General features: G+C 39.8%; 1 protein-coding gene across 1 annotated transcript; it reads left to right on the forward strand.

Annotated features, from left to right (window-relative positions):
• The first annotated feature begins 5481 nt into the window (after positions 1-5481).
• Positions 5482-8007, forward strand: LOC138871795 (uncharacterized). The gene is made up of 4 exons (XM_070149697.1): positions 5482-5790; positions 6397-6756; positions 7498-7642; positions 7814-8007. Exons 1-4 carry the CDS (start codon positions 5482-5484, stop codon positions 8005-8007), a joined length of 1008 nt encoding a protein of 335 aa, XP_070005798.1.
• The last annotated feature ends 12813 nt before the right edge of the window (positions 8008-20820 follow it).

Below are 20820 nucleotides of genomic sequence, written 5' to 3' on the forward strand. Positions count from 1 at the left end.
CTATCGCCAAGAATTTCCACGAAGGGCTTGGAACGACCATATTGCCTTCCATCACCCTAAGCAGATGACGTACATTCCAGACAGATTTGCTCAGCCGGAAAGTGCCAAAGAATGGGTAGAGTTCTTCGACAATCTGATCGAGGAACAGGTGCAGTGGATGTTTAAATGGTTCCCAACAGATGAGTTTATTATCATGTCTAGGGATGCTCCGCACTTGGTGTTGATTGGGTTGAGAGGGATATACCCATATGTCCCTATGCGAGTTATGAGGCAAGCAGGCAGAAAACAGGTTGTACCAAGGGTTGTCAACATGAGTCATTTCAGAGCAGACTTCCAAGATGATGATGTCCCTTACAAGTGCTAAGCTCACCATATGTGGCATTGCAAAATCATTATGGAGAAGAACACTATTGAGCCAAGCAGGTACCATGCAGGGTGCGAGCCTCTCTACGCAGCATGATTGGAGGACAATCTGACACCAGGGGCCAGTCGAGGGAACAAAATCATAGATGAGGAAGCTGACGCTCAAGTCAAATACAACAGGTTGCGCAAGAGGGTCCACGACTATGAGAATGAGCACCGGGAAATACATGAGAGGAATGTGAGGTTGATCGAGGAGTGGAAAGAGATGACAATCACTTTTAACAGGAAACTAAAATATCTGGAGTGAGGAATAGTCAAGCTGGAAGGCAAAGTCATAAAGAGGATTGAAAATTTCTAGAACGCTGAAGGAGGACATTTGGCCAGAGCCTACTTGCTGTTGGGGCTGCGCAAGCTGGGGGATCTATATGATGGAGTCTGGAAGATCGAATCTAGGGAAGGTCCTTCTGGGACCAAATAGGCTAGATTTATTTGCTTTTTCCTAAAAATATAATAAGGCCAAGTGCCAGTAGTGACTTATTTTATTATTATCTTAGTGTCATTTGGGGATTCGTCTATTTTTATATTATGGAATAAAGTATTTATTGGCATTTAAAGTTCTCCAAATCTATTTGGCACTAGGCCTACCTCGGGCACGATGAGGTTCCCAAATTAGGACACGAATTTACATTTCCGCAATATCTGTTTAAATACTGCAAGCATTTCCGAATCCCCACTGACTTGTTACCTTTTTTGTTTTTTGCTTATTTTTATTGTTATTCCTATCCCCTTAGGTTGGTTCACTCATACTGGCCTCATCAGCGTATCACACTAGATCTAGAGGCCCTCCACCTCCTCATCCTCCAAGAAACACAAAATGCAGAGGAAAAACAAAGATGGACGACTTAAGTGGAATTCGAAAAGAAAATGTTGAGAATGTAGAGACTTCAGATGGCCATAGTACTCCGGCCCCAAATGATCTAGTCTTGAGACTGGAATAAAAGATACTGGAATTGCAAGGAGAACTTGAGCAGGTTCGCAACTTGGCAAACTTGTCACTCACACTCAATGTCCCCGATATCCACTAAAAACACAAAGAACCCGACACCTCCTCAGAACACACAAAACCAACAGCCACAAAATCCTACCGCACCAAATCAATACGCGACTCTACCCTAAAATATCAATCCATTGCCAATACCAACTCCACCGCAACATCATCATCAACCAAGTTAGTACCCACCAACCACCACTTACCACACTCCCCAAAATACAGTACCACTCATTCCCGATCCCCAAAACTCCACCAATGACCATCACTATACCCAAGTTCCTGGCACCCATCAAAGCAACCTTATATATGTGGAAACTATACCTCATTCTACCCAACCAATCTCTTGTGCATCGGAATCCTACGAGAAGGACCTGCTCATTAAAAACATGGCAGAAGAATTCAAGAAGTTAACAAGCTGAGTTCAAGGTGTTGAGGGCGACCGAGGAATAAAAGGTTTGAACTATGAAGATCTGTGCATACAGCCGGATGTCGAACTGCCAGAGGGGTACAAACCTCCCAAGTTCGAAATGTTCGATGGTACAGGTGATTCCAGGGTTCATCTAAGGACCTATTGTGACAAGCTTCTCGGGGTCGGGAAAGATGAAAAGATCAGGATGAAGCTCTTTATAAGGAGCCTTACTGGGGACGCTTTGTCTTGGTATATCAGCCAAAATCCCAATAAATGGTCTAATTGGGTAAGCATGGCATCGGATTTTATGGACCAATTCAGGTTTAACACAGAGAATGCACCGGATGTCTTCTACATTCAGAATCTTAAGAATAAACCTACTGAGACTTTCCGTGAATATGCTACTCATTGGAGGTCGGAAGCGGCCAAGGTCAGACCCTCTTTGGATGAAGAACAGATGAATAAATTCTTCGTCAGGGCACATGATCCATAATATTATGAAAGGTTGATGGTTATCGAAAATCATAAATTCTCTGACATCATCAAACTCGGAGAAAGAATCGAAGAAGGAATCAAGAGCGTGATGGTAACAAACTTCGAGGCCCTGCAAGCCACAAATAAGGCACTACAATCAGGTAGCATATCGAAGAAGAGAGATGTTGGGGCGGTAATGGTGGCCCAGGGCCCGAAATCTCCACTTACATATCAAACACCTCCACCCACATATCAAACATCTCCACCCATATACCAAGAATCACCGCCTACATATCAACATTCATCTCCCAGATATTCCTAACCAGCCACTGTTCATCACACCTATAACTCCCAACCATCCCACTTCCAATCACCACCAGCTCACCAAAATTATCCAAGACCAAGACCCAACTTCGACCGCAAGCTGCCCAGACAATACACCGCCATTACTGAGCCCATCAACCAATTGTATGAAAGGTTGAAAGCCACAGATTACGTCACCCCTGTTCCCGCTGTGGCATTAGAAAATCCATCCCAATGGGTCAATCCGAACAAAACTTGTGAGTACTATTCCGGTATGAAAGGGCACACCATTGCTGATTGCTGAACATTAAAGGATAAGATCCAGACGCTAATTGACAACAAGGTCATACAAGCAAAGGAAGCCACACCTAATGTCCGCAATAATCCCCTCCCTGATCACAGAAGTGATGGTGTACATGTGATAGTGATGAATGAAGAATGGGACCCTTAGGGGTCAATTGGGCTTATTCGAGAAGGTGATGACTTTAAAGTTGCCATCACACTTACTCCTATTGTGGTATAGACTCAGTCATCAATCGAGGTTGAGGTAACTGCATCAGTTCCATTCGAGGTAGAGGTGGATCCGCCCACAACCACCTCCACTCCATTTGAAATAGAGGTGGTCACACCTTTTACTGTGATAGTATCAACCACACCCCCATTTAACTCAAAAGCAATACCCTGGGACTATGTTGCCAAGGCTCGACAGAAAGGGAAGACCAAGGTAGAGGAATCTGATGCTGCACAAGGAATGACTAGAACTGGAAGAGTCTATACACCGGAACATTTGGGAGGATCAAGTAAGGATGCCACTACTAGGCAGCCTATCATTGAGACCGGGCCAGATGATATGTGGAAGAAAGTACAGGCAAAGGAGTATTCTGTTGTTGACCATCTGAACATAGTCCCAACTCAGATATCTATCCTGTCATTATTTCAGAGTTCAGAGGCACACAAGAATGCTCTGATGAAAGTACTGAGTGAGACTTATGTACCCAAAAACATCACTGGTGGAGAAATGGCCAACATGGTTGGGCAAGTACTGGAGAGCCATAAGATTATCTTCCACAAAGATGAGCTATGCCCGAGGGTTTGAATCACAATCGAGCATTGCATATTACGGTGCAATTTGAAGACAAGTTCATTGACAGGATCCTGGTTGATGGAGGTTCAAGCCTAAATATTTGTCCATTGGACACTCTGAAGGGGTTGGACAAAGGTTTCTATGAGATACGAGTAGGAAACATGAATGTGAAGGCTTTCGATGGGTCCTAGAGGGCCACAATCGGGGAAATCAACCTTTGCTTGTAGATGGGGCCAACTTGGTTCGACGTTGAATTTTAGGTGCTTGACATACCAACCTCATATAATCTTCTGTTGGGCCGACCATGGATCCATGCTGCTGGAGCCATGCCTTACACACTATATCAAGCCATGAAATTCGAATGGAACCATCAGGAGGTGATCATCCACAGAGATGGGAGCAACCCCATCTACACTAGTCAAACTATCCCGACCATTGGACATAGAAGAAGGCTAGGAGGGGAAACCTATCATCACATCGAACGGGTCAATGTCATCAAGAAGGATAAATGGTGGAGTAACAAAATAGAAAGCATACTAGCATGGTCTGGATATGAACCAGACAAAGGATTGGGAAAGAACCTCTAAGGTATCACCAAACCAATACAGCTGAAAAATCATGGTACCACATTTGGGCTCGGATACCAGTATACATGGCAAGAGTACAATGATTGGTCGCCTCCGTAGCACGGACCGTATTACCCTCTTGAGCAACCAGTGCCATGTTTGGAACAAGCTTTTCATCAGGCTGACACAATATAGGAAACTGCAGAGGAAGAAGCACTAGTTGGGTTGAAGAATTTGTTCTTGGAGGATGAGGATATGGATTGTTTTGCCATAATTAAGGAGGAGGAAAAAGAAGGCCTCACTATTCAGACTGTGGTGAAGGGTGCAGTTCTTAGGAACTGCACCACCACACCATCTTGAACCCGCCGACTCCCTGGGTAGCTTGGCAGAATTTACTTCTATAGCCTTTCTAGGTATTTAAGATTTCCTATAGTTTCATTTTAAGCTTTACTTGTTTCAAAATAAATGCTCGATTCATCGAGTTGTGCTTTGTCTGGACAATTTTTCAAGTTTTAATCAAATGCATTTGCTCTTTATTATTCGCTACTATCTTTACACTTTTTCTTTCCAAAATGTTATTATTACTTTTTCTGATGATCCAGTGTCTGTGACATGTAATGAGGCAACGCAACATGAGAATAGTGATTTAGAGTAAGAAGATGAGATACCCGAGGAAATCGTCAAGAAGGTTAAAATTTTTGAAAACAAGCTTATGTCCATTCTAGACGAGACCGAAGCAGTAAATTTGGGAGACGTCGAGACCATCAAGGAGACTCGCATCAGCATTCATTTGTTACCGGTAGAGAAGGAAGAGTACATTCATTTCCTAAAAGAATATGAGGATATTTTCGCATGGTCATATGATGATATAACCAGTTTGAGCACTTCCAGAGTAGCTCACAAGTTGCCTACTAATCCCATGTGTCCGCCGGTCAAGCAAAAACTCTGAAAGTTCAAACCAGACATGAGTTTAAAAATCAAGGAGGAAGTTACCAAGCAGATCAAAGCCAAAGTTCTTAGGGTGGTTGAGTACCCAACCTGATTAGCTAACAATGTGCCAGTTCCGAAGAAGTATGGGAAGGTCAGAGTATGTGTTGACTACCAGGATTTAAACAGAGGAAGTCCCAAGGATAACTTCCTACCGCCGAATATACATATCCTAATCGATAACTGCGCCAAGCATGAACTCTAATCCTTTGTCGATTGCTTCGCGGGTTATCACTAGATTTGGATGGATGAAGAAGATGCAGAGAAGATGACTTTTATCATACCAAGGGGTGTATATTGTTACAAGATGATACCATTCGGTTTGAAGAACGCTGAGGCCACTTACATGAAAGCCATGACAACTATCTTCCATGACATGATCCACAAGGAAATAGAGGTGTATGTGGACGACGTCATTATCAAATGCAAGAGGACTGCAGGTCACATAGAGTACTTGAGAAAGTTCTTTGACAGGCTTAGGAGGTACAATTTGAAATTGAACCCCACAAAGTGTGCATTAGAGGTTCCCCCAGGAAAGTTACTGGGATTCATCGTCAGTCGTCGAGGGATCGAGCTAGATCCATCTAAAGTCAAGGCTATTCAGGAGTTACCACCACCTAAGAGCAAAAAGGATGTGATGAGCTTTCTAGGACGTCTCAACTATATTAGTTGCTTCATAGCACAGTCCACAATCATATGTGAACCCATCTTCAAGATGCTATGAAAGGATGCCGAAACAAGTTGGACAGAGGATTGTCAGAAAGCTTTTGACAAAATCAAGGAATATCTATCTATACAACCAGTTCTGGTCCCGCCAGAGTCAGGGCGACCTTTGCTACTTTATCTATCGGTATTAGATGTAGCCTTCGAATGTGTTTTGGGACAACATGAAAAGACAGGAAGAAAGGAGCAAGCCATATATTACTTGAGTAAGAAGTTCACACCTTATAAAACACGGTATTCTCTGCTTGAACACACTTGCTGCGCTTTGACCTGGACAACTCAAAAATTGAGGCACTACTTCTGCGCCTACACTACATATCTCATATCTAGGATGGATCCTCTGAAGTACATATTTCAGAAACCCATGCCTACTGGGAAGTTGGCTAAATGGCAGATACTATTAGGTAAGTTCGATATCATCTATATAACTCAAAAGGCGGTTAAGGAACAAGCATTGGCAGATCACCTTGCTGAAAACCCGGTGGGAGGAACGTACGAACCTTTGAAGACATATTATCCTGATGAAGGAGTGTCGTTCATGGGGGAAGACATTACCGAAACATATGATGGTTGGAGGATGTTCTTCGATGGAGCCGCAAATTTTAAAGGAGTGAGAATCAAAGCAGTTTTGGTATCAGAAACGGGTCAACATTATCCGATAGCTGCCAAACTTAGATTTCCTTGCACCAACAACATGACAGAATATGAAGCCTGCATACTAGGGCTCAACATGGCAGTCGACATGAACATTCAGGAGTTGTCGGTGATCGGTGATTTAGATTTGCTTGTGCACCGGGTACAAGGAGAGTGGGCCACCAAGAATTCCAAGATATTGTCGTATCTGCACCATGTGCAGGAATTGAGAAAGAGGTTTACAAAGATAGAATTCCGATATGTGCCCAAAATTTAGAATGAGTTTGCCGACGCCTTGGCCACTTTGTCATCCATGATACAACATCCAGATAAGAACTACATTGATCCCATTCCGGTGAGGATCCATAATCAGCCGGCATATTGTGCTCGTGTCGAGAAAAAAGCAGATGGAAAGACTTGGTTCCATGACATCAAAGAATACTTATCAAAAGGAGAATACCTGGATCATACAAATCACACTCAGAAACGCACGTTCCGGAGATTGTCAAATCACTTCTTCCACAGCGGAGGGAACTTGTATAGAAGAACTCCTTATTTGGGTTTATTAAGATGTGTTGGCGCAAGGGAAGCTTCTAAGCTACTTGAGGATGTGCATGCAGGGACCTGTGGTCCACACATGAATGGTTTCATCTTGGCTAAGAAGATACTCATGGCAGATTACTTTTGGATGACCATGGAGACGGATTGCATTCAGTATGTCCGCAAATGCTTTCAATGTCAAGTACATGCCGACTTGATAAAAGTACCGCCAAACGAGATCAATGCAACAAGCTCACCTTAGCCATTCGCTGCTTGGGGAATGGATGTCATTGGTCCGATCGATCCTACTGCTTCAAACGGACACAGGTTTATTCTGGTAGCCATTTATTACTTCACAAAATAGGTAGAAGCTGCATCTTACAAAGTTGTGACCAAGAAAGTCATCACAGACTTTATCAAGGATCGAATTGTTTGCCGAGTCAGTGTTCCTGAATCCATTATCATTGATAACACCACCAATATGAACAGTGATCTGATGAAAGCTATGTGTGAAACTTTCAAAATCAAGCACAAGAATTCCACAGCCTACAAACCTCAGATGAATGGAGTCGTAGAAGTCGCCAACAAAAACATTAAGAAGATACAAAGGAAAATGGTAGAGAACCACAAACAGTGGCATGAGAAGTTACCCTTCGCTTTGTTGGGATACCATACCACAGTTCGCACATCAACAGGGACAACTCCCTACATGTTGGTTTATGGTACCGAGGCAGTCATCCCAACTGAGGTGGAGATACCATCTTTAAGAGTCATACAGGAAGCTGAACTCAATGATGCAGAGTGGATAAGGAGTCGCTATGAACAATTGGCCCTTATCGATGGAAAGAGGATGAACTTTGTGTATCACGGCTAACTTTATCAGAACAGAATATCCAAAGCTTTCAACAAAAGGGTCAAACCAAGACAGTTCGCACCAAGACAACTGGTATTGAAAAAGATCTTCCCACATCAAGATGAAGCCAAAGGGAAATTCTCTCCCAACTAGCAAGGTCCATACATGGTTCACAGGGTACTGATAGGAGGAGCACTCATACTTGCAGAAATGGACGGAGAAGTCTGACCAAAATCAATCAATTCAGACACGGTGAAGAGATACTATGCTTAGATTATTTAAATTTCCTCATCTGATGTAATTGAACTACGCTTAACCTGATTCCCGTTTAAGAGGGGATACGTAGGCAGCCTTATGGGTTCGGTCATATCATAATAAAACTTTTATTTCCCCCAAGATCAAAAACTAGGGCAGAATTTTGAGGAGGGTCCTCAAAAATTCTGGAGCAAGTCCAGCCAACGCCAACATGTGCCAGAAGGTTAGTAATCAACTAATAAACTGAGGCAGAATTTTGAGAAGGATTCTCAAAATTCCGAAGAAGGCAACAAGATCCACTATCCCCAAATGGTCACAAGATCATTTACCAAACTGGGGCAGAATTTCCAATATGAGATAGCTGCAATGCCTTTGAGATGTGTTACAGTCACTAGTTCATCCAAATTACTTGATATATCAATACGTTTCTAAAACAGCTCTATTTTTATTAATAATTGCATATTTTCGATAACTCTATTTTCATAACAGTCAGGTGTCACCCAAGGGAACTCGAAAGGCTCTTAGAACGGAGCAAAGCAAGGCCGGCAGACGAAGCACGTACCAACCTCCCCTCACAATACTTACAATTTTTCTTTGAATGCAGGCACATTTGACGTAACGATAGCATTCTCAAAACCTGTATACACAAAGATAATTCACTATCAATCGGGCCATCAGACATCGAATACATCTCCAGCTAAGACATACATTACTCTTATTTGTTGCTCGCTTTTTGCATGGGACTAATCTCTGTCTCCATATCTGCATGAGTCTAATCCTTGACTTCATACCTGCATGAGGCTAATCCCTGCCTCCATACTTGCACGAGGCTAATCCCTACCTCCCTATTTGCATGATGCTAATCATTACCTCCATATCTGCATGAGTTTAATCTCTGACTCCATACTTGCATGAGGCTAATCCCTTCCTCCCTACTTGCATGAGTCTAATCCTTGTTTCCATATCTGCATGAGGCTAATCCTTGCCTCCCCATACTTACATGAGGCTAATCCATGCCTCCTTATTTGCACGAGTCTAATCCTTGACTCCATATCTCCATGAGTCTAATCCTTGACTCCATACCCGCATGAGGCTAATCCCTGCCTCCCTACTTCCATGAGTCTAATCCTTGACTCCATACTTGCATGGGGCTAATCCTTGCCTCCCCATACTTGCATGAGTCTAATCCTTGACTCTATACCTGCATAAGGCTAATCCCTGCCTCCCTACTTCCATGAGGCTAATCCTTGACTCCATACTTATATAAGCCTAATCCTTGCCTCTCCATACTTGCATGAGCCTAATCTTTGCCTCCCTACTTGCATGAGTCTAATCCCTGACTCCCAACTTGCATGAGGCTAATCCTTGCCTCCATACCTGCATGAGGCTAATCCTTGCCTCCACATTCGCATGGGACCAAACACTGTCCCCATTTTGCGCAGATATTGCTTTATTTTACTATCTATTTGTTTTCCAATCGGGCTAAGCTCTGCCCTCCATTTCACAAGACTAAGCCTTGTCTTGTTAACATCATATTATTGCATATCATGGGCTGAAATATTGTCAATCTATCCGAAGGCGTCATAGTCTAAAGGCGTCATCCTCATAGCTGGAAGACACCATGCCATGGCCTGAGGATCTCTCAAACTTGCATATCATTATTCAAAGGCATCATGGTTCGAAGGCACCATCTTCATGAACCGAGAACATCATTTCACGGCCTATGAATCCCTTACCGAACAATTCATGCCCCAGGATGTCATGGTATGAGGACGTCATCTTTAACCGTCCGAAGACAACCTTCATGGTCCAAAGGGAATTTACATCATGTTTAATTTTTTGCAAATACATGTTTGTAGCATCTTTTATATGCAGGTAACCAGCAAGCAACCGCTATGTTAGCAGGAATGATCTCGCTCCAGTTCCCCCCAACCATCCCGAGCTTTAACCGCTCGCCGTAGCCGCTTCCGTATCGTGTGTTCGTTCTTGTAGTAATTTCATCGGCATATTCCGCAAATGAATCCAGAACTATACATGGCCTGATTCCTGTAAAACCAGGGATATGTAGGTAACTCGAAGACCAAAGTGCAGTCTGTGTCCTTCAAAACATCCCGCCCGATCAAAATTGGCTATCATTTCTTTACCCGAAAACTCTTTCATCCTCATCGTGTAAAAAGGGGCAGCTGTTGATACCCAATTTTTTCCTATATTTTTATATGCATAAATACCTTCAAAATAGCATATATATGCATATATAAGCATGCACAAGGTTGTTATAATTTTCCCATAATTTTAAAGATTATAAATTGATTTATTTCCTTCCCTTTTACTCAAAAAATCTCCAATAATTATCCATCAAATTATTTTTGTGGTGATTTAGTCATTTAATTTCTATATTTATGCCAAAATATGGTTAAAATATTTTTATGCACTTTTATAATTGCATTTTGTATTTTTAAAGCTAAATTGCATATAATTACAATATTAGCCTTGTTAATGTATAATTACATTTATATGCATAAACATGATCTTCTATATTTTTAAAATATTAAATATTTATTTTAAATTATTTTAGTACACAAAATTATTTTCTAGAAAGTATTTGTTATTTATTATAAATTATATGGGATTAAATTGACTATTTAAAACATAGCCAGATTGCATTTCAATTGTAGCCCCAATTTTAACCCAACCCCAGCCCAATTTCTAAACAAATTACCCGACCCAGACCCTAATTACCCCTACTCGACCCAAAACCTATCAAATCCTGGCTGTTGATCTAAAAGATCAACGTCCCCCATTTGTTCTTGCCTTTTTTTATTCCGAACAACCCCCAACCCTAAAACATTTTCCAAATCCGCCGCTTCTGTATTCTCTCATCTCCTCTCCTCTCTCACTAACTCAATCAAACCCTAGCCCCTTTAATCGCCGACCTCTCTTCTCCGGTCTTCCCCGGTGATCTCCCATCAACTTCTAAGCCTCCAATGGCTCCCGTAATGCCATACTTGCCTTCTCTAAGGTCTTCAAGGGCCCAGGGCCATTCCGACTTGCGTCTAGGGTTCGTCACTTGTCTATTCTTGGCTACTTCTATGTGATTTCGAACAAAATCATGTTGTATTTGTTACGATCCTTGGGATTCTAGACAGGTTCTTTCATCTCTATATGGATTTCTTCTAAAACCCTAATTTCTTCCTATATCTCTTAGATCTGTATAGATTTATAACGATTCGAGTTTGTTTCTTTAATGTTTTACACTGTCCTTGGAACTTTTTTACGAGAATTGTTGATTCCAAGTGCTTTTCGTCTTCTTCTAAAATTAGGGTTTTCGGAACTTCTTCTAAAACTTAATTAAACTAATTTTTTATGTTTAAACTTCTATTTCTTGCATATTTCGGCTGATTCTGTGAGTTTACTATCTCTTCAACTCGCCTATGTTGAAAGCCCTAATTTTTCTAGGTTTCTTCGTTTGATTTTGTGACTGGCCTGTTCTTGTTTGAGTTTCTGTGACTACCTCGCTTCAAATGTGTTTCTACTGAGTTTCTTATGCCTAACCTACATCAGCTCTATGTGTTTGTGTTTGTCTTGACTGGTCAAGACTTGCCTCTTTGCTTGCTATGTTTGGTTACTCCTATCTCACTCTATTTATATGCTGAAACATTGACTCATGACTCTCTCCTTGATTAACTCTGAGCTCCTTGTTTCTTGGCTTGATTTGAAAAACTTCCCTTAGACTTTTGATTCTCCTGTTTTAACTTGTTTATTTTCTTATTCATGGGAACCTAGGTTACTCTCCTTAAATCAGTAATTTCGAATCCTTGATTCCATGATTTACTATATGCTGATTTTCGATTATTTTCATATTCTGCAATTTTATTTTGCTTTCTTACCTTATTTGGTTAACCGAGTATTTTACTGATTCTTCATTAACTGTTTCCTTAATTGAACCCCTATGTACTTACCCCCTAATTGTCTATTTTGTACCTTATGCTCTACTTGATTTCTTTCCTTAATCATTTTTGCCTATTACCGTTGGTTGATTACCCCTTAAGTAAAGGAGTACTTGCATTGATTTGATTCTGATTAGTATTTAGTTCCATAATTACTATGATACTATAATTCTTGCCTTATTTTTATGTAATTTCGAACTACTATATATACACACTCTCTCATTAACACAAACACATGAACATCAGTTCAAAAACTCTCTCTTTCACACTAAAAAGCTTTCTGCTCTCTTTTGTTTCACTTACTACTGTCTAAAGTCAGCCGGCTGTAAGCCAAGGCTGACTACTGAGTTCTCTTTCACTTTGTATTTACTACCCCCTTTACTGGTATGTTTTAATTTTAATTCAAGTCCCAAAAACAATATACTTCTCCTATTACTTAAATTTGTCATGTTTCTAATATGCTTTTACCTATGGTTTTGTTGTTCAACCTCCAATTAGCATGTCTACTTCATTGTCTTCTTTACTGCATGCTATATACCCCTTAGGATCCTCTCCTAGTATGTCTTAATGTGTCTATGTTTCCCTGATCCCTGGCATGCCCCCTTCCTGTGTAAAGTAATTGGCTCTCCTAAGCTTATTGATTTTGTATTAACTATACAACAACAATAACAACAACAACAACAACCCAGTATAATCCCACATGTGGGGTCTGGGGAGGGTAATATGTACACAGACCTTACCCCTACCCCGAGGGGCAGGGAGGCTGTTTTCCAGAGCCCCTCGGCTCAAGACAGCAAAAAGAGACGAAAAATTAGTACAATTAATAAACTCATACTTAAATAACACAAAATAACATAAAATACATAAAATAACATAAAATAACAAAATAACAACAATGTAAGAATTATAGGAAATACGGGAAGGATGGAAGGTATGCTAATATCCAACAGATAAATCCTTGCATCAGTAGCTGATCAGTGGCATCCTAAGATTAATTCCTAACTGGCTAGTCTTACTCTAGTGCGCTGTAGGAATATCCACAACTTCCCCTTATCCTACAACTTTAATGGTCGACCTCCACAATTCCCTGTTAAGGGTCATGTCCTCAGTAATCCTAAGACGCGACATATCCTGCTTGATCACCTCTCCCCAATACTTCTTAGGTCTCCATCTGCCTCTCCTCGTGCCCACCACAGCCAGTCGCTCACACCTTCTCACCGGTGCATTAGTGCTCTTCCTCTGAATGTGCCCGAACCATCTGAGTCTTGCTTCCCGCATCTTGTCCTCCATGGGGGCCACGCCCACCTTCTCTCGAATATGTCCATTCCTAATCTTATCCATACTTGTATGCCCGCACATCCACCTCAACATCTTCATCTCTGCTACTTTCATCTTCTGGATGTGTGAGTTCTTAACCGGCCAACACTCGGTCCCATACAACATGGTAGGCCTAACCACTGCTCTATAAAACTTACCTTCTAGTAACGGTGACACTTTCTTGTCACACAGGACTCCCGTCGCTAACCTCCACTTCATCCACCCCACACTTATATGGTGTGTGACATCCTCGTCAATCTCCCCGGTCCCCTGAATAACTGACCCAAGGTACTTGAAACTACCCCACTTAACTCTGTATTAACTATACAGTTCATGATATACTTTAAAAAGCCTTGACCCCCCTTTTAAGGGCCCCTCTAGTTCTGTACCTATGTGTATCTATGTTTACTATGCGCCCTATGCTTACCCCAAATCCTTATTACCCCCTAAGAGGATGTGTGCACCTGTCTGACTTCATGTATTGAAGTGCTGATGAACTTCTTATAGTTCTGTATTTGGTTTGGTTGATTGTTGATCACTAACCCTTTTTTTAAAATTGTATTATTCAATAACTCCCTATGTGTTTTACAAAACCATTTCAAATAAACCTCCTTTTAATACTGTTTTCCTACTGAAACCTTTTAAACTGTGTCAAGAACTCTCATTCTACTCCTAAGTCATTAGGTTCTGCCCCCTCCAGTGTGTGTACTGCATTGGGATCCTCCCGAGAACCCTCTGAACTCTGGCACACTGAGGCTGGCCCTTTCACACTGCACTTACTCAATTTGGTTACCAAGTCTAGGTGTAAGCACTGCCCGGAATCCTTGAGATCCTTAGAAAACTTTGATGCACCTAGACAATGATATTATCTATGAAATTGACATTTGAGGCCATTGGAGGTTTTTGGGAAATCACTTGGGCCTGCTTCAGGCTCCCTATACTATATCTTCTTCTTTTTTCTTTTTATCTATTTATGTAATTCATTCAGATGGTCTGTAATAATTTGTAAACAAATATTGGGGTAACTAGTGAAAAGGGTAGGTAGTTACATATTTGTGGGGGAATACGGGTTGAAACCATGCCTATATGACTTTATATTTTTGCTATGTTTGCCTTACCATGTTAGAAATCATGCCTATAGGTCTCAAGTGGTTCCAATAATAGAAATCATGTTTATAGATCTTAAAATCAACTTCACAAGTAGATACCATGCCTATAGGATATGGTCCAGTTCAACTTCTGTTATAACAAGAGTTTATATGTGTCTTTTCATTCGTCATCATGCCTGCAAGTTTCTAAAATCAGTTTTAAACAACTAGATATCATGCCTATAGGGAACAACACCAGAAATTCTGCCTATAGATTTAAACCAGTTCACTTCGAAACTAGTTTAATTAATGGTTTATTTGCCTTAAAACGAGTTCTTTCAGAAACTGCCTTAATCTATCATTAGACAGCATGCCTATAAGGATTCAAGAGTCTGTTTTAAAAAACCTGCCTTGTTTTACTATATAAAACGTAGTTATCAGTATTCCGCGTATAGGCAAGCCAATAAGGCGTTTTCATAATCTTGCAATTCTGAAACTATTTCTGTCACTTAATGTTATTCTGATTTAACAAGCTTAATAAATCAGTAAGCAAACTGATAGGGTCCTTACTTCTGAGTTTATAAAATAAACTGCCTATCTTCTGTGTCTTGATATTCACTTAGACATCATGTCTTAGGATACTGTTTAACAAAAGGCTCTAATTTGTGTTTGAGTTGTGCTGCTTATGTGCATTATTTGTGGAGGTAAACTTGAGCCTTTAATTGTTCTTTCTTGCCTTATGTGCTAAGGTCCTAATTGTTCTTGCATGTCGCCTTAGTATTTTCTCCTTTAAACCTTAGAGGTCTGTCTAGAACCTCCTATAGGTAGAAGTCCTAAATCCCTCCAGGACCACTAAGAAGGGACGAGTAATAGATACAATAGAGATCACTGACCAACACTCGCTTTAATGACCACTAAGGGGGTGGGAAGGGTAGATATGAGATATGATGACTATGCACTAATGTCACGTGTAGCCCCTCATTGAGAAATGTTTACCGGACATTTGTGTGGGGTGATATCGTAGGCTAACCAACCTAGGACCTCCCCCCCTTCCCAAATTCCTTGTGTTTTAAACTTTTCTTTATGTATACAACTTGTTCAAACCTTTGTCTCATTGTTTGAGTTATACAACGTCCAACGTGCTTTACTTGTAAATTATTTGATTCAACTATTTATTTGTTAACGGACTAATTCGTGAGTATAAGTTCGGTCGGGACCCACAGTTGTGGACCATGAGGGGTGCCTAACACTTTCCCCTCAAGGTCATTTCGAGCCCTTACCCTAATCTCTGGTAACACAAACCAATCCAAGAGTTAGTCGCTCTAGGTTCCTTAACGCACCATAACCCGTTAGGTGGCGACTCTTCAAATACCCAATTCCCAAAAAGGAAAGGAGTTATTACCCCCTATGAATGTCGAAACCCGGACTTCTCTCCCCGCAGAGGAAAAAAAGGAGCGCGACATTATTGACTAAGAACAAAAAGGAAAGAAGAACAACTTATAAAAAATACTGTGTCGTGGCAAGCTACTGCCTTGAAAGCGATTTCAGCCCGACTGGGTGCAAATTGGTAAGATCGATCGCTCCCCAAGGTTCCACAGAACCTCCATACACGTGCACTCGTGGCTGGAAGTTTTGAATTTGCACAAAACAGTTGCCCAGAAAGAAGAGAAGATGAAGGTTTTTTCTGTAATTGTTACAGAAATTAAAATGTTGTCGGAAAAAATGATGATTAGCAAGATGAATTATTGGTTAAGAATTGAGTGAATATGATGGTTAATGATCATTTTATTTATAGGCAATTAGGGAAGTTGCATGTATGACAAGTGTGGAGAGTCTTTTAACACTTGTCCAAATATATTAGTCTATTTGACAAGTGTAACTAGTCTTCCATGCATGAAGACACATAGTAGATTTGCATAGCGACTTCTCAAAGCCATTCAACACTTGGCTTTAAGGTTTCATGCAAGAAGCCACTTGGAAATAGATTGAAAAATAAAAAGACACATGGCTATTGATTGTAAATGGATTTTCAAAAAGAAAATTTTGACTTTGCATTATAAAAAATACCAACAATCCCCCACTAATGCAAAGACAAAAATAGAACAATTCTGGGCAAAAGAAGGAACATGCACTTAAGTGTCAATATCTTTCGATTTGAATTGACACGTAGTGAAATGAGGCAACAACTAACATCCACAAAGTGAAGTACTCTTGAACTGAATGGACATTAGTTGAGACACCCACAACACATATTATATCCTTAATTTTATGCAAACTCCGTAATAATAACAAAGTACTTTTATGGTCATGCACATACCTTGGCTCTCATGAGTGCTCTACAAAGACATCCCAAGTCTTTCATAAAAGGCGACCGCACCTTTACACTCAAGTAGGTGATTCCATCAAGTCTATCTACACATAGACTACCTTAAGGCTATGAAATCATTAAGAGCAAAATAAGCTCAACCTTATAAAGCACTACCACCACGCCATAGGGATAGAAAATATAGTGCATATTGAGGTCTCATATGGCTTCGTTTGACCACAAAAAGGTATCCACCATACTTCCTCAATCCATGAGCTTTATCCCCATCCCCCTCGATGTTTCAAGGATAACTCTCCTTGCCAAACCCTTGGTTAAAGGATCCGTTAAATTTCTTTCAGATCTTACATATTCCAAGGAAATAACACCATATTTCAACAACTATTTGATCGCGCCATGACTAACGTGGATATGTCTTCTTTTTTCATTGTACACATTATTTTTGGCAATTCCAATTGCCGCCTGTGAGTCACAATGTAGAGAAACTGGTGAAACTTGTCTTCCCCACAAAGGCACATCTGCCAATAATTTCTCAACCACTCGACTTCTTGCCTTGCCAACTCAAGAGCAATGAATTCAGACTCCATAGTAGATCGTGCTATACAAGTCTGTTTTGAAGACTTCCATGAAATAACACCTGCATCCAAAGTAAATATATAGCCACTAGTGGAGCTAACTTCATCATTGTCAGTAACCCAGTTTGCATCACAAAATCCTTCTAAAACAGTAGAAAATTTATTAAAATGCAAACACCAATCCATAGTACCTCTCAAATATCTTAACAAACGATGAAGAGCATTCCAGTGTTCACTACTAGGGTTGTGAGTATATCTACTCAATCTACTAATAACATAAGCAATATCAGGTCGTGTATAATTCATAAGAAATATTACACTACCGATTATCTTAGCATATTCAGTTTGAAAAATACTAGATTCCTTATTCCTTTTCAAGTGTATGCTAGGATCATAAGGAGTTCTCACAGGTGCTACATCAAAACAATTAAACCTTTTCAACATTTTCTCAATATAATGAGACTGAGACAATGAAAAACCATTTGAAGTTCTTTTGATTTTAACCCCTAAAATCACATATGCTTTTCCAAGATCTTTCATTTCAAATTTAGAAGACAAAAAATTCTTAGTCTCATTAACGACATTCACATTAGGGCCAAAGATTAACATGTCATCCACATACAAACATATAATAACACAATCTGATCCTATCATCTTGGAATAAACACAAGTATCAGATGCATTAACAACAAAACCATTAACCATTAATGTGTTATTAAACTTTTCGTACCATTGCTTAGGTGTCTGCTTTAGACCATACAAAGACTTTCTCAATTTGCATACTTTATTCTCCTGCCCTTGAATCACAAATCCCTCAGGTTGAGACATATTGATCTCTTCCTTTAAATTACCATTTAGGAAAGCCGTTTTAACATCCATTTGATGTATCACTAAATTATGAATAGCAGCTAAAGCAACAAGAGTTCTAATAGTCGCTATCTTAGTCATAGGAGAATAAGTGTCAAAGTAATCAATGTCTTTCTTTTGGTTAAAACCCCTAATAACAAGTCTAGCCTTATATTTCTTAATTATACCATCAGGTCTTAATTTCTTCTTAAATAACCACTTGCTACTTATGGGTTTACAACCTTTAGGTAAATCAGATAAGTCCCAAGTGTGATTAGAAACTATAGAGTCTAATTTATTTTTAATGGTCTCTTTCCAAAAACTAGCATCTATTGACCTCATCACTTCACTGTATGTCTTAGGGTGTTCTTCTATTAAATAGATTGACACTAATTTATCACTCAACACATCAAGATCAATATTTTCAGTCAAGAAAGTAGTAATAAAGTCATGACCAAAGCTAGCTTCAATTCTACGCCTCTTACTTCTTCTAAGTTCATTTTCATGCTCATTAGCAGTAACACTAGAAGAAGGCACAATATAAGAATTAACAGGCATAGATGTAGAAGCATTACTAGGCACAACACTAGGCACATTATTTTTTAATGGAAAAACATGCTAAAAAAATTCTGCATCTCTAGATTCACAAATAGAACTATCATTCAAAGACATAAATCTATATGCAGCATTGTTTTGAGCATAACCAATGAAAGTAGCATCAAAAATCTTGGGTCCAACAGTTACTTGTTTAAAATCAGGTAGACCAACCTTAGCCAAACACCCCCACACTTTCAAAATTTCAAGTTAGGGGCAGACACTTTTCGTAACTCATACGGGGTTTTATCTAACATTTTATGAGGGACTTTATTAAGAACATAACATGCAGATAAAACAGATCCCCCCCTCCCCCCCCCCATATTATCAGATAAACCCGAACTCAAAAGTATAGAATTCATCATTTCCTTGAGGGTTCTATTTTCCGTTCGGCTACACCATTTTGTTGGTGAGTATATGGAGCACTAACCTCATGTATAATACCATTTTTCTCACAAAAGGCTTCTAGAGTATTAGTACTATATTCACCACCCATGTCAGACCTAAGCCTTTTGATTTTTCTGTCTAATTGATTCTCTACTTTTGCCTTGTATTTCAAAAACATGCTTTCAGCCTCATCTTTTGACTTAAGAAGATATACCTTAGTGAATCTAGAAAAATAATCTACAAAGGTGATGTAGTATTTCTTTCCACCCTTACTAATAATATTCTTGAAATCTGCTAAGTCTGAATGTACTAGTTCAAGCAATTCTGTTTTTCTACTAGTTAGATTCTTAAAAGGCTTTTTGGTATGTTTTGCTTCTACACAAACAGGACACTTAAAAAAATTATCAACATTAATTGCAGGAATTAATTCCATTTTTCTAAGTCGTTTAATAGAAGCAATATTAACATGACCTAGTCTACCATGCCACAAATCAATAGACTCAGCAATATAAGCAGAATTAAAAATACTAGAATTATTAGTAATCTCTTGAGCGATGTTCAGTACAAATAAACCCCCACTAAGGTAACCCTTCCCAACAAAGTCTCCTCCACGAAAAATAACAATTTTATCAGATTCAAAAACAAGTTTAAGACCTGCTTTATTGAGAAGCGCACCAAAAACTAAGTTTCTACGAAGGGAGGGTACATACAGAACATTGTTAAAGGCTAAGGTTTTTTCAGAAGTTAATTTAAGGAGAATTTTTCCTTTACCAATAACTTCAGCTGTAGTGGAGTTACCCATGTAGACACACTCGCCATCAGCAGATTCCTCAAAGTCGTGAAACAGCTCCTTGTTGGCGCAAAGATGCCTTGAAGCGCCTGTGTCCAATATCCAGTCAGTTTTGTTAGTCACCATGTTCGCCTCAACAAACACAACAGCAATGACAACACCCCCTAGTAAGGTTTGTCATACCTTTTTTTTCCCGCAACCTTATTACGTGGTTGAGTTAGAAGAGTTTTTCCAATTGAAGTGACATTTTGAAAAGGGATTATTTATTATTTAGAGTCGCCACTTGGAATTGAGTTTTGGTGTTCCAAGTCATCTTTTATTGAATCCCTTATTAAAAGGAAGATTTGACACCTAATTCATGGTCTACGAAAACAAAAGACTGAATAAGGAATTCTGTTGACAGAGGGGAAGGTGTAAGGCATCCCTCTAGTCCCGTGGTTCTAGCACGGTCGCTTTATTGACTAATGTAAGGCTTAAATCAATTTTTAACTATTCTTGTATTTTATTGATTATGACTTATTTATTTCCGCTTAATTAATTATTATATTTTATTAATTGTTTGAACCCAGATGTGATATGCACACGAGGCATTTCTTTAAAATTAGATGTTAAACCAAGGTACAGAATGTACACATGATTAAAACATAATTATTTTGAATTTAAAGACATCGAGACGCGGGAATGCGCACATGATCCTTTTTGTTACTTAAGC

The sequence above is a fragment of the Nicotiana sylvestris genome, chromosome 6, assembly GCF_000393655.2.
Source record: "Nicotiana sylvestris chromosome 6, ASM39365v2, whole genome shotgun sequence".
NCBI classification, from domain to species: domain Eukaryota; kingdom Viridiplantae; phylum Streptophyta; class Magnoliopsida; order Solanales; family Solanaceae; genus Nicotiana; species Nicotiana sylvestris.